Source organism: Dipodomys ordii, unplaced genomic scaffold, assembly GCF_000151885.1.
Source record: "Dipodomys ordii isolate 6190 unplaced genomic scaffold, Dord_2.0 Scaffold43, whole genome shotgun sequence".
NCBI lineage: Eukaryota > Metazoa > Chordata > Mammalia > Rodentia > Heteromyidae > Dipodomys > Dipodomys ordii.
In genome coordinates, this window is record NW_012267259.1 from 11,332,277 (window position 1) to 11,347,256 (window position 14,980).

Consider the following 14,980-nt stretch of genomic DNA (forward strand, 5'->3'; position numbering starts at 1 on the left):
CCTCGGACTCCAGCCCCGGCGAGACGTTCCCGGGAGGCCCGGCTTCCCCGCCCGGAGCCCCGCGGCGTCTGGACGGTGCGCCCGCGGGCCCGGCCTCCGACACCGAGAGCTTCAGCCTGAGCCCCAGTGCCGAGAGCGTGTCCGATCGCCTCGACCCCTACAGCAGCGGCGGCGGCGGCGGCGGCGGCGGCGGCGGCTCCTCGTCGTCGGAAGAGCTGGAGGCCGACCCGAGCCAGCCCCGTCGCCCGGGTCTCCCCGTGCAGCCCCCGCCACCTTCCCAGACGGCCGCCCCACCTCCACCGCCGCAGAAAGCCCCCGACGGGGCAGCCCGCGAGGGATCTCCAGGGGACACGGCGGTGGCGGCCCCAGGAAGCCCCCTGTCCCCCACCGGGAGGAGCGGGGAGAGGATGGCGGAGAAGGCGCCTCCACCGCCCACCCTGTACGTGCAGCTCCACGGGGAGACCACCCGGCGCCTGGAGGCGGACGAGAAGCCCCTGCAGATCCAAAATGACTACCTCTTCCAACTGGGGTTTGGGGAACTATGGAGGGTGCAGGAAGAAGGCCTGGACTCGGAGGTCGGCTGTCTCATCCGCTTCTATGCAGGTAAGGAAGCCACCTGCACGTCGACGTGCGTCCCCCAAACTCTGACAGTGAGCGACCCTTGAGCAGCTCACAGGGCCCAGTCCCAGAGTAACTGAGGGGCTGCTGAGCCTCTGATATTTGAGCGCAGCTTTTCCTGCGCCGTCTGTAGATGGGAGAGTGGTGGTCACCCCTGGGCTCAGGTAGGAAGGCCGGGGGGCGGGGGCAGGGGAGGTGGCGGCCCAGCCAGCAGGAAGTGCAGGCAGCGGCAGCACACTGTCCGGAAAGGCAGCGACGACACCTTTAACGCCGAAGGTGCCTGGCCTCTGCTGGCTCTGGACCCTGCTCAGGCTTTCGCTGGCTTCAGGCAGTTTGGATTTCGGGTAAACGGGCCTAATCCTCAGGAATGAACACCTTCCCTGCCCCTGACTCTCCGAAGTTTCCCGTTCCTGGTCTAGGGTCACTAAGGGCCACTTGTGCCTTGTTAACTGATGCCTTTGTTTGTTCCACTCTGCTGTTGTTACAGCCCTCTTAGACACCTGACAGGTAGCATTCTTGGTTTACTTTAGGGATCTCCAACCACCCCCCTCCCCGCCCCTGCCCCCCACTTTCTTCTTCAAGTTTGAATCTTGCATGTAAATGAATGAGTTTGCTTCCAGCTTTCTGGTCCAGACCTTTGACATAGAACTTGCACTAGGGTTCATAATAAGAATTTAAGTAGTTGCCTTTTCTACTTTTGGGGTGGACCCCAGATCTTCCTGTCTTTCAAGTACCAGATCAAATTTTTACAAGGGTTGATGAGAAATGTAGTGTGTCTTTTTTGGCTAAAGACTTGGCTGGTTCTAAACTAGGGAGCTGTAGGTCCTAGGTACTGCATTTGAACTTGGTAAGTTTGCATCCATTTCCTCCTCTGGTTTGAACAAAAGTTCTTAGTGATAAGTCTTATCATAAGAAACTTAAGAAATTAGAAGAACTAAATTATGAGAATCAAATCTTTGCCAGCTCTAGGTTTTAGGTTGTAATGTCAGAAAAGTAATCATACTACCAACTCCATTAGTCTGTACCTGTTCTTTTTACATTTAATGTATTTGGTCTAATTTGTGTTGTATCCCTGTTGAGATATTCCTCAAGTTTAATTGCAATTTTTCTGAAATGCTTAAGTGGACTTCTGATGAACCTTTGCTTATTAAAAAAAATCCAGATCTTAGTACAATAGCAGCTGTAGTACTAAAGATAATATCTTAACTGAATGATAGCCTTTAAAAACTTGGGTCCAGAAAGTGGGTGATTTTTAAAATTCTATTTTACAGACACAAGCACTATATCACTTTCTCCTAGAGCTCATGTAATTTGTGAAACAATAAATACTTTATGACAGCTTTCAAGGGGGAAGCACACTTGAGACTATTTTGTTGACATTAGAATGATAAATGTGCTTTAACTACATGGAGGGAAATAGATATATGACAAGGTATAGAAAATGAACAATATTTGGACACATTTTTATGTTGAAGGAAGGAGTTTTTCGACTCTTATTTTGTTCTGATGAATATCCACAGGAGAGGTTTTGGGTGTCACAGTCATGAACTTTAAATCTTTGATTCGCTTTGGTTGTATTTTTAAGAGTGTCTACAGTATTCCAAGTGAATGATAAGCATTTTTTTCTTCCAGTGAATCTCAATATAAATGACAAATCCTTTTGTTAAATCTTCAGTTTCTGGTATGATTATTTAAATATTTTTGTTTTATTCTGTATGAAAAATAGTAATTGTTATCTCACTCTGAACTTAACTGATCTATTCTACATGCACAGCATAAATACATATATACATCTGTCTATAAGCTCATAAAAATGACTAATAAATTGGGGCTGTCACTCTGAATTATCCATCCTGTTCTCGAATGTGAAGTCAGAGTACACACAAGATTCTAGAAAGAAGGTGTGTGGTAATTAGGTTGTTTGATTGCTTGTTTTGTATTTAAACAGTGCTGAACCTATTTTAGGTTTAGGTTAATATAACAACTCTGCTGATACTCATTTGCCTTAGGACAAAATTTAGTACCTGGTTTAGTGCACTTGAACTTTCACATGGACATTTAGTCTTGTTAGAACTCACTTTCTGAGACATTGTCAGGACTTCATACACAGTGAAGTGTCACGCTGGGCTGACAAGATTCCTAGAAACTGCCTCTAGTGCTCCAGTGGAATATAGGACACCCCAAAGGGATGTTATATCTTGATATTTGTTTTCTTTAAGAAGAAGACAATGTTTGTTTTGGATAACGGCCTTAAAGGGCATACTGAAAAAGTCTATACCTTATCTATTTTATACCTTTTATTCTATACCTTATCTATTTTAGCATTATCTGTATAACATATGTTGCATTTCTTGCTGCATGTCTTTATGTGTAGGGGAGCTAAGGATAGCTGAGAAGTTACCTTTGAGGCCTTCTGAATATTTTCCATCCTTAAGTTGGGCTCATTATCATCTGTGATTTTGTTTTTCCTTCTTGTTTTTAGTTTCCCACTTAGCTTCCTTGTTCAACAAGTTCTTGTCCAGGAAAGAATTTTCATTCTCTGGAGGGTCACCTTTTCAATGAATTTTAGTATCCAGGTTGTTCTTGAAAGTGTTTGAAAGCCATTTATGGTTACTTAGAATGGCTAAATATTTGGGTAAGGTAAAATGAAAGTCTTCAATGAAGTAAAAGGCTTTGGATAAAAAGTACCATGTAATTACAGAAATAATGAAAACAGATTGAAAATTATTATTGCATGTAAGGATCCTTTTAGCTGTTTTTTAAAAAAGAGAAATTTTTAGTGGACATTTAATTCCCTTTTAAAATTATCTTAAATTTTTCCTGAAAGAATAACTTTAGGTTAAAGTTAAAGAATTTAGCGTGCCTGTCATACGTTTTATGGACTCTTAAGCATGAATGAGCTCCTGTTTTGGACTCCCTGGGAAGTCTGTCTTATTTAGTGGTATTAAACTTTTGATTTTTTTTTTAAAGTTTTAGATCTGATATTCTGGCTGTTTCAGTTCAGGTTATAATAATGGAAAGGGCATTTACAGAATGAAGAATATATACACTGTACCTAGTGCATCTTGGACAAGATGTTTTATATGTGAATCCTTGGGATGGCTTGGTAGAACAGTTTTCTTGCCCATCTCATATTTCTTATCTTTTTCTCTTTTTGGGAAATGATGAATCCCAATGATGGTTTCCTACATGGAAACCAAGAGCAGTGGTTCAGCATTAAGCTGTAGTATTGACTGGCAGGTTCTTATTACTGTAATTACAGCAGTATTGAATAACGTATTTTGAACATGTGACTCCAGGGTATGCTCCAGTAGTCCTTGTAAGTGCAGAATGTTTAAATTTATTTTGTTGTTTTTCGTATTTTACATTTTGTCATATTTATGTATTGGTTGTTTTTGATGTAAAGTACAAGATGTCTTTTTCTTCTAACTGGTTTGATAACATCTGTTACACTTTGGATTTTATTGTCTTCAAAAATCTTACAGGGTTTTCACATAAATTATCTTATTTGTCCTTTCAAAAACATTATTAGGGAGGGGTCAGTGTCAGTCCTTTTTAGATGGAGAAATGGATGTAGAGAGAGGTTTGACTCATTTTTTCAGTCCTTGGTAGAGCTGAAAATAGACAGTAGATGTTCTGCTTTGCAATTCATATCACTTTCCATGAATTGATGATGAATTTCATTTACACTTAAAATTTTTTCACTTGGTTGAAAGCATTCAGAAAATACTCTATGTTTGTTGGTAATGAGGTGCTATTATCCTGTAGTCCTGAGTGGAATTCCTTGTAAATGTGAGTGATTCTGTTTTTATTGTACTACCTTTAAAACATAAGCTAGACTGGCAAAAAAGTAGATAATATAAAAAGTGCTGAAGTAATGTAAATATTCTGCTTACAAAAATAACAATAGGTCTGAAATGAAATAAGGTTTACCTAATGGTTCTTTATTCTCTTTTGTAAACTGCAAATCTTCATTGATAAGTGAAGTAAGACTATTTCACCCATGGGCTGGGAAGGTGGCTCAGTGGTAGAGCACTTGCCTTGCATGCTCGAGGCCCTGGGTTCGATTCCTCAGCACCACATAAGTAAAAAGCCGGAAGTGGCGCTGTGGCTCAAGTGGTAGAGTGCTAGCCTTGAGCTGAAGAGCTGAGGGACAGCGCCCAGGCTCAGAGTTCAGGCCCCATGACCGGACCCAAAAAAAAAAAAAAAGACCATTTCACCTAAAAAATGGAGAGCGGGGCTGTGAACAGTTGGTTCCCTCACAATTCTGAAAATACCCATTATAAAATTTTTACTTGCCTTTTATTTTGAAGTGAGATTATCTGTACTTGGTAAAGCACTCACAATAACTAATGCTCTATTGGTATTACTATGTATGCTCTTGTACCATTTTTATAATTCATGTTACAGAGCTATAGAGTAAATTCTCCCTGAATTTCATTCCCAAAATGATGTCATTTATACTCATTACAATGATTGTAGAGAGGAAATGGGTATAAATGAGTTTGGGTGAAATTTCAAGTTAATAGGTGTATCTTTTTCTTGCTGTAAGATAGTGTGAAATTTAGCTTAGTGGTAGAGTTCATGTTTAAGCATGTATGAGGCCCTGAGTTCAAACCCTAGTAACACACACACACACACACACACTCCACACACACACACACACACCCCTAGCTTGGTAGAATTCATGTTTAAGCATGTGTGAGGCCCTGAGTTCAAACCCTAGTCACACACACACACACACACACACACACACACACACACACACACACACACACACACACACACACACACACACACACACACACACCCTACCTGCATACACATGAATTATGAAATCAACTACCTTAAATGATTAGTAATTCTGAGTTGACGATTACTTTTTTAGTGTAACACATATTATTTCTAATTTTTCTTTCTCTTAGAACCCCATATTTATTTGATTTATTAATAACATAACATTCACTGACATGGATAAAATCTAAGCCTGGTAGAAAATGTGACATATTTGTATAGCATTTGTTGAATTTATTAAATTTCGTGAGGCAGCTGGTGGCATGTGCCTGATTCTTTAGCTTTCCATCATCCAGTTTGGGTGTCCTGGGATGTGCTAAACACACATATGGACATTTCTCCCTTGTCAGGAGATATGAGATGTGCCACATATTATTAATATATTCTGTTTCACATGAATGAACTTTGTGAACTTGGAGAGAGCATTCTCTCTCAAAGTTTTTTTAGAGCTAACATCCCTCTCCCTTCCTAAGACATCTCCTGACTTTGAGATGAATTTAATGAGTCACCTGTCAAATGAAGCATCTTAGATTTAATGATTTTTGTTATATGCCATAGTTCAGTCTACCTGGACAGGAGAAGGGTTTAATTGTACTTTGAAAGTTGAGAAACCCTGACTCACTCAGTAGGAAACTATTCCTGTAAAGACACCTGAAAATTTGAAGAAGAAAAAAGATGTTGTCAAAATGCCTGAAGTAGACTGGGAAAATAAAGTATCCCCCCCACCCCCACCATCCCCTTTAAAAATCCTACCTTCTAAAACCCAGTCTACCCCCTTAATCACATACATTTGGCGAAACATTGGTAATGAGAGGTTTGGAATCTAGCCTAATGTCACTGTTGCTCCTAGGGCAAAACTGTTTTATACTTTGGTTTTCTAAAAGATAGTGTAATTTAAAAAAATTATGGATTCTCTAGGTACAAGAGATATTTGTAACCTAAGACTATATGTCTGACTGTGTTTGTATTTGTGTGAAACTTTAACTGTAGGATTTGGAATATTTGGAAAAGTTGAAACTCAAAGATCTGGATAAAACAAACCTTAATAATAGGTTATTTGGTGAATTCAAATAGCATATCTGTCAATTGTGTGATCCTAATAGCAGTTACTGATCAGTGAAGTAATATTACACTTAAATTTTATAGATGGAATGACTTTTACCATGATGTATCTGTCAATATGTTAAATGAAACAAAGCATAATGATGCTATAATGCCACATTCATGATGAAATAATTTTTTCCCCTTTATATTTTTATAGTTGGGATTGTTTTTATACATTGAAAAATGTATTTAATTGTGAAGTGTCTTTTTGAGGTGTTCATTTACTGATCTCTGCGTTTGTAACCTAAGATGCTCTATTGAAAATTGGGCAAAATACCTTATTTATATGGTGCATACATTTTAGGAGTTGGCAAATATCAAAACTTTAGTAGGAAATTAAAAAAAAAACCCTAGAATTATTGGCTTATACTTTCATCATTGAAGCTTGACTAAAAGTAAATTCGTCTCATTTCCAGCTATGTGAAAACATTAAATTATAAGATTGGATAAAATTTGAAATAACTTACCATTTTAATAATGTGTGAAACATCTGTTTAGAAATTTGATATAATTTGAATTAGTTCTTTTTCTAAGATGTTTCTTCATTCTTTTTAAGCTGGAAGAGACTTATATGTGCGATATCTATTTCTTCTGAGCAGTCGGAGAATAGATCTTTGCACATAACTTCCTCAGTTAATAGATGTGTTCATATGTTGGGATTTTCTCAAGTACCATGTATGATTTCAAATAAAACAAAAGTATAATATGATCTGTACTTTTTTTAATGGTTCTGGGGCTTGCACTCAGGATGTAGTGCTCTCTGTTGGCTTTTTTGTTCAAGCCTGGCATTCTGCCACTTGAGCCACAGCACTGCTTCCAGCTCTTTGATGGTTAATTTGAGATAAGAGTCTCACAAATTTTTCTGCCTGGGCTGGCTTCCAACGAGATCCTTAGATCTCAGCCTTCTGAGTAGCTAGGTTTACGGGAAAGAGCCACCAGTGTATAGTTGTTTTTGTTGTAATTTAATAATTACCTAGGTATTACATTCAGCTGACTCCTTGAAACATGGATTAAAGATTGAAATTTTATGGGTAGGACCAGTTTTTTGATCCTGGTTGTATTATAAGAAATATCTTTCTAAGGAATGTATTTTGAGAACTTGTCATGTACCTACCTTAGTTGTTGAAGCTATGTTTTGTAGTTTATGAGTTTGTGTATGTGTGTGTTGGGTTGAGTGAAATTAACACTTTAGGAAAAACAGAATTTTGAGAAAAAGTTACCTCTTACTTGGAATGATACTTTAAAGAAATGAGTCTGAGGGCTGGGAAGGTGGCTCAGTGCCTGAGGCCCTGGGTTCAATACCTCAGCACCACATAAGCAAAAAGAAAAAAGCCGGAAGTGGCGCTGTGGCTCAAGTGGTAGAGCGCTAGCCTTGAGCTGAAGAGCTGAGGGACAGCGTTCAGGCCCCACGACCGGACCCCCCCCCCCAAAAAAAAAAGAAATTAGTCTGAGAGTTGTGAAACCTGATATGATTTTGTGCTTTTGTTGGGCTGGGGCCGGGGATGGGGGTAGGGCATAGTGTTAGGAATTGAGTCCAGAGTCTTGCGTATGCTAGTAAGCATTGTGTCACTGACCTGCATCCCTAACCCTGTGTTTTGAGACAAAGTGCTGTGTACCGCATGGTACTTGAGATCTTGAGATCTACTTGCCTCTGTTACAAGTGGTGAGATTGCAGGTGTGTACTACCACATCTAGCTGGGGAGTTCATTTTACTTCTCCTGAGTTGTATTTCCTCATCTGTAAAATAATGGAGTGGAAGTTGTCAAAATCCCTGCTTTTGAAGAAGGAAAGTGTGTGTGTGTGTGTGTGTGTGTGTGTGTGTGTGTGTAAGTAAGAGAAAGACTGAGATTTGAAATCAGACTTCCTTTTTGCTTGAGATTGGAGCTGAAAAGAATGAAGAATATTTGCTTTTGCTTTACCTTCTCTTGGTCAGTCCTACTTCTTAGAGTAGAATTCAGCATGTTAGAAATGGATTTAAAGAAATATACTTTTAAAGTTAAAAGTAAAATTATTTTTCTTAACTTGATTTATAAAATAAGTTATCTTCATAATCAGTTTAGTAGCTTACTAAAAGAATTTCTTTAGTGGGATCCATATGGATGAAACTTGCTGGTTAATTAGTTTTAGTTCATTGGGAGCCATGTGTCTTATCTGCTGGCACCTAGAATTAGTGGAAGAAAAAGCACTAAGAGAAAATGAAAGTTTTTCACTCTTTTGATTAGATTATAGAATTTAAGATCCCACAGAATTTAGTTTTCCATCTCTGGATTTTTTTTATCTTGTTGTCAAAGCAAGTGCTACCACTTGAGCCAGAGCTCAGTTTTTGGCTTTTTGGTAGTTAATTGAAATAAGAGTCTCAGACTTTCTTGCTTCAAATATCTTTGCACCTTGATCCTCAGACCTCAGCTACTTGTGTATTATAGGTGTGAGCCACCAGTGGCCAGCAACATCTGTATTTTTTATAGATGAGGAAGATAAACCATAGAATTTAAGTGTGTGGTCCAGGATCATTGATGCTGATCTGTTTCAAAATTAGGGCTCACACTCAGGACATTAATGTTCTCTCCACTGAGCATGTATGCTCAATGTCTTTGAATGTTCTTTTTATTTATTGCTCAGAAGTTCAGAAAGTGAGTGTTTTGTACATTTAGTGGTTTTTCTATTTCAAAGTTTTTCTAATTTTGTTCATTTTAATTAGTGCTTTGGGAAGGTTGCATCTCAAAGTAGCAAACTGTAAGGAGAGAAATTGTAATGGAGCAGCTGGATATTCAGTTGCATGAGGCCAATTCATTTTCATTAGTGATATTACCCTTTGGGGGATTTATGGTAGGACTTGTAACAGGTGAGTAAAAAGAGGTGTAATACTAGTAAATCAGGGTTGGCTTGTCCAGTTCTTTGAAATTGACATTGCTGGAAGAGTAGAAATGCTAGAAAAAGAAATCACTATATTTTACAAAATTGATTGGGAGGAGAAATTAAGAATAGGTTGACAATTTTCATCCATATATACATGAAAAGTTCAGTATTATTTTAGTTTTTGTGCTGGTTCTGGGGCTTGAACTCAGGACCTGGGCATTGTCCCTGAACTTCATTTGCTTAAGGCTAGCATTCTACCACTTGAGCCACACCGCCTCTTCCTGAGTAGTTTATTGTAGATAAGAGTCTCACAGACTTTTCTGCCTGGGCTGGTATCAAATCACCATCCTCATGTCTCAGTCTCCTGAGTAGCTAGAATTACAGGCCTGAGCCACCAGTGCCCAGCTTTATTTGTTTAAAGATATTTCATGATCAGTTATGATTTACTGTTGCACTATGTGAGATAGTTATTCTCCAGTATTGCAAAAAGACAAACTGAATTATAGAGTATTTTGGTAACTTGTCTGGATTTTGCATAGTGAGAAAGGTGTCTAGGATATCTGATGCCAGAGCTAACTGGTTCTCTGGTCCCTCCACCTCCATTGCCTTGCTTCATATTAAATAAACAATGTTCTTTTGTGAACTTGGGCACATCAGCATTTGGGAAACACAGACTTTGAACTAGTTAAGATTCTAGACTTGAGTTCCAGCTTTACCCCTCAGCCAAGAGCTCAAGTTCATCCTTTCTTCACACTGACCTAAACAACAAGGTTGTTGAGAAGATCAAATGTGGTAACTGAAGTGCTGGGGACAAGTATTGTTAGGGTTCCAAGTCAATCTCTACCTGCTTTGGAGTATATGCTGTCACTTTTAGGCTGGAAAGTGCACTCTGGGAGAAACTGCAGACTGGTGGCTGACTGTGTGAGGGCTTCTTAACTTACATGAAACCTCCCTCAGCCTCATCAATTAGAGAAGGAGAACACAGTGATTAAAAAAAAAAGTCTGTGAAGGAACTTCATGAGGCTCAAATTTGATGATATACATGGAAGTGCTCTGTAAACTGTGAGGTGTTATACAATGTGGTTTTATTTTTAGCAATAGTAAATTGCCACAGATGTTACTGTTGATTAGGGCTCATTAAGGAAGGTGGGATATAGTGTTATGGGGCTCTGATGCTTAGTTATGCAGAAGATAATACTCATTTATCCAGTCAGCAATTACTATGAGTATCTAATATGTTAAAGGTGCTTTTGATTCAAAAGTAATTAATATGAAGTGTCTGTGATGCCTTGAAATACTTGTAGATTTGGAAAACTGTAAGTAAATATTTATATAAAAAGGTGAAAAGTAACTTAATGAAATATGTAATTCATAGATTACTGTAATGGCAGAAAAGCAGAGAAGTCTTCTCACTTCACCTTGAACATTGCCAGAAAACTTGAGCCCTTGAAGACCTGAGGAGTATAGATTGTTGCCTTATTCTAGGATCTTGAGTTATTTTAGGAACAGCCATAAATTTTTAGCTCAAAGTCCAGTCAGACCAAGTTTGGGTTATTCATTCTACTATAATCTTTAAATTTCACTTCCCTAGACACCTGGACTTTTTTTTTTTTCCACTAACACATTTGTTTATTCCAAAATGGGTCTTGAAATTTCATTAGTAGCTTACAGACTACATGGCACAATTTTTTTTTAAGTTTAACAAGAAATGTACTCACTACCTTACTTACGTAACTGTAACTCCTATATATATCACCTTGACAATAAATTTAAAATTTAGATTAAAGAATAGACTTAAAAATGCACTTGAATGATTTTGGGCTTCGGTTGGTATCACAGTTAGTGATTATCTAGGTTTTGGGTTAAGCAGATGTGCCTAGATGAGGTGCTCTGAGGCCTGTCAATGTGCCTGTGGTATTCTGGAAGCTATTCTCTTTTTTAAGGTTTATGAGATTTTGGGGTTCCAAGGGCAAAAGAAAACTAAGAAAAAATCCGGGGAAAACCTCCGAAAGCAAAAAACTTAAGGGCAATTGGAAAACAAAATAAAAAAAAAAAAGAAAGAAAAGTAAATGGGCAAAAACTGGAAAGTTTTTTTTTTTTTTGGGTCCGGTCATGGGGCCTGACCTCTGGGCCTGGGCACTGTCCCCCAGCTCTTCAGCTCAAGGCTAGCACTCTACCACTTGAGCCATAGCACCACTTCCGGCTTTTTTTTCTGCTTATGTGGTGCTGAGGAATCGAACCCAGGGCCTTAAGCATGCAAGGTGAGCGCTCTACCACTGAGCCACCTTCCCAGCCCGGAAGTTTTTTTTTTAAGTTCTGAAAATCTGCCACCTGATCTTCTCAGAGGAATCGATTTTTAAAAACTAATGTTAACTAGTAAGAAACATAAATGCCAAGTGCCAGTGGCTCATACCTGTAATTCCAACTACTTAAGAGGCTGAGATCTGAAGATTGGGATTCAAAGCCATCCTGGGCAGGCAAGTCTGTGAGACTCTTACCTCTAATAAACTACTCAGAAAAAGCCAGAAGTGGCACTGCGGCTCAAGTGGTAAAGTAATAGCCTTGAGCAAAAGAAGCTCAGGGGTAGCGTTCAGGCCCTGAATTGAAGCCCCAGGACCGGCAACCCCCCACCCCCAAAAAAAAACAAACAAACCAAAAAACAACAAAACACAAAACAGACACACATAAGGAAAGCTAACTTTTCAGCTCTTTTTTCTATGTCTATAAATTCTGTATTATACAATTTACTAATGAGCTGTCATGATTTCTTAGGTAGTTTGCAAATGACTATAGGAAATATTGTCTCATGTAGTATAGCTGACAATCCTGGAAAGAAGTGCTTCACTTTGCTATTTATGTTAGTCTTAAAATTATGACAAATGCCATAAAAAATTTCACCTCCCTAGTCAGGCTTCTAATTCAAATGACTTAAACTAATCAGCAATCAGGCTAATTACCTGTCAATATACAGTTTTCTACCATCTTTTTAGGCACTTTAGTCAATTCATTATGGCATCCATCAACATAGTATTTTTTTTTCCCCAAAATACTTGTAAGACTAGGGTTGTCTGTAATGACTAAGAGAGAACTTGTTGAATACAGTAGTTGAAGTATAATAACACCTGCTCATGTTTAGCTTAGTAAGGTTTTCCTGGTGTAAAATGGGTGACAACTTCATATCCCCACACAGTATAGTCCTGGATGGGACTGGAGGACATCCTGTCTAGTTTCTTAATTGGCATGCAAATGCATGGTTAGAATGTTCCTAACTGATGGTCATTTGGCTTCTGATTGTCATGCTGGCATTGTGGGCAGCACAATGGAGATCTTGCTCCTTGAAAGGTTAGCTTTGGACTAGCTTTATTATTATCTCCTGGGGACCTATTAGCAATACATACCCTCAGGCCTCACCTGAATTATATGAAATATTACCATTTTAAAAGCTCCTAGGCATTTCATCTACATCTTTGTTTGAGAAGTGGTAGTACTGGTTAAATTAGAATAGTTAAATTAAAGAGTAGTAGCCAGACTGGCAGTTTTGGTGGTAGAAACTCAAAGATGATTATGTTTATGGTTTGGCTGATGGGAGAATTGTGGATCAATTTGTGAAAGCATGAAACAACAGAATATACAGAAATACCACTAATTAACTCAGCAACCTTGAGGCGCAGGCACTGGAGTTAGGGGTTGGTGATAATAGATGAAGGTGTGTCTCCTTGGTATTTACTAATTGAATATTAGAGTACTGATTTTCTTGAAGCATAAGTTTGAAATATGAATGCATGCTAAACTGACTGCAGCCGTCAGTTAGCTGGTAAATAGACCTGGCTCACCACCCAGCTTCCAAATCTCAGTGGAGCTTTACTGCTTTTCTGCACTTACCATATGTGTGGTATCTTTTGGGAAGGAACTATTTACCTCATTTTCTTATAAGAGCTTTTTTTTTTCATATATAAAATGTGTGCTAGTCTTGATTATAGCTAAAGGGATACCAGGAAAGAGTTCTGAAGAGTGTTTATAGGAAATTTCTGAAGCTTCAGGAGGTATTACTTTTGTTTGCTGATGTTTTACTATCTAGTGGGGTTGGGATTTATGGAAACGATTATAACGAACTTCAAAACGCCTTAATAGAGGTGTTTAATGTCAAGGAAATACAGAAAGCTGACAGACCAACTCGCTGGCTGTGATGCTCTGGAAATTCTTCCTGGGAAGGATTCCCTGTGTGAATTGGCAACTGGCACTGCAGGAAATGAGCATGTGAGATACTAAAGGTAGGGGTATGATGTGGATGAGGAATGGCAAGTTATTTGGGGTGGTGAAGTATTAGGCAATGAGATTAAAAGTGGTAAGAGATGAAACTAAAAGGGTGGTTTGGGCCACATGGTGAAAAGTTTCATGCTGTGTAATGAATGACTTGATAAGCAATAAAGTGGGGACATGTTAGATTTGTATTCTGGGGTGTTAACTGGCAGCTGGCTGGAGAATGGATTGGAGACGAAGTTCCTAGGGACTTAGAGGCTGACATAACAAAGATTCATTGCAGTTCTTTGTGTGAATAGTTTCACACAAGGCTAGAGACCCAAGGAAATGATAGTATGCTGCTCTTGCCTCAAGGAGTTTAGCCTACTAGGGGTGAAAGAATGGCAGTACATATAGTGTACCACTCTTGAGGTTTATTCAGTGTTCTTGTTATACTAAATAGGGAAATATCACTTCTGTGCTAGTAGGGGGAGGGGGAGGGGGAGATAATTTTGAAGCGTGGAAAGAGCAGACCAGAGTTAGGAGTAGATGGGAAAGGACATTTGTGGCAGAAGAGAAAGGTTTACCTAGCTAATCAGAAGGGGCCTATATGAGTCAGGAAAAGTGAAGAACCTTGTACTTTAGAGAATTGTTTAGAGTATAGAATTGTTGGGTTTTAGTGAATGATTACATATGTGTGTGTCTGGGGGAGTAAGAGTTTAGGATTTTGTATTCATTCCTGAGCTAATTCTAGTGTGTCTTCCAAGGTGAGAACTAGATGTAGTATGAACAAAACTGACAAGGCTTTGTATGCCAGGATGAGTTGGTGATTTCTAATTTCTGGTTAACTCTAAGAATTTTTTTGGGTATAGGGGAGAGATGATGAGTTAGAATTTGGATGTGTTAAATTTGGGGTTCTGGAAGGCCATGAAGGTATATCTGAAGAGCTCAAGGTAGTCTATATTCAGGTAGTAGTTGAAGTGTTTGGATTGAATGAAATTGAGAGTGGGAATGAAATTGAAAGAGTGCTAGGGGAAGCACGTCTATAGAATACTTTTAATACTTTTATTTTAAAAGTGGTAATGAATTATTTTGAATAAAATAATTCAGAAACAAAAGAGATGCACTCTGATATGAAGGTCAATTGACAGCAAAACTAATTTTTAATTATAGATGATGATTGTGGTTACATTTTACAGAAATATTCATGGGAATATTCCTGGAAATATCTCTGTATTGATATGTGACTTGTTTTTTCTGGGATTAAAAACTATCAAATTGTATTCTCCAGTTTATGTCCTTGATTAGGTGAAAGGTTTACCTCTGTGGAAGAAAAAAAGGAATCTGGAAGGAAGAAATTGGACCATTG

The 14,980-nt window shown here is 38.8% G+C and overlaps 1 protein-coding gene across 1 annotated transcript in view; it reads left to right on the plus strand.

Moving 5' to 3' along the window:
- Positions 1 to 2: 2 nt before the first annotated feature.
- Phlpp1 (PH domain and leucine rich repeat protein phosphatase 1) overlaps positions 3 to 14,980 on the plus strand; it is a gene marked incomplete at its 5' end in the record, with an annotated part of 167,591 nt that continues 152,613 nt past the window's right edge. The window contains one exon of the mRNA XM_013018896.1: positions 3 to 603. Within this exon, the coding sequence (XP_012874350.1) occupies positions 3 to 603 (601 nt within the window). The remainder of the gene's footprint in view (positions 604 to 14,980) is intronic.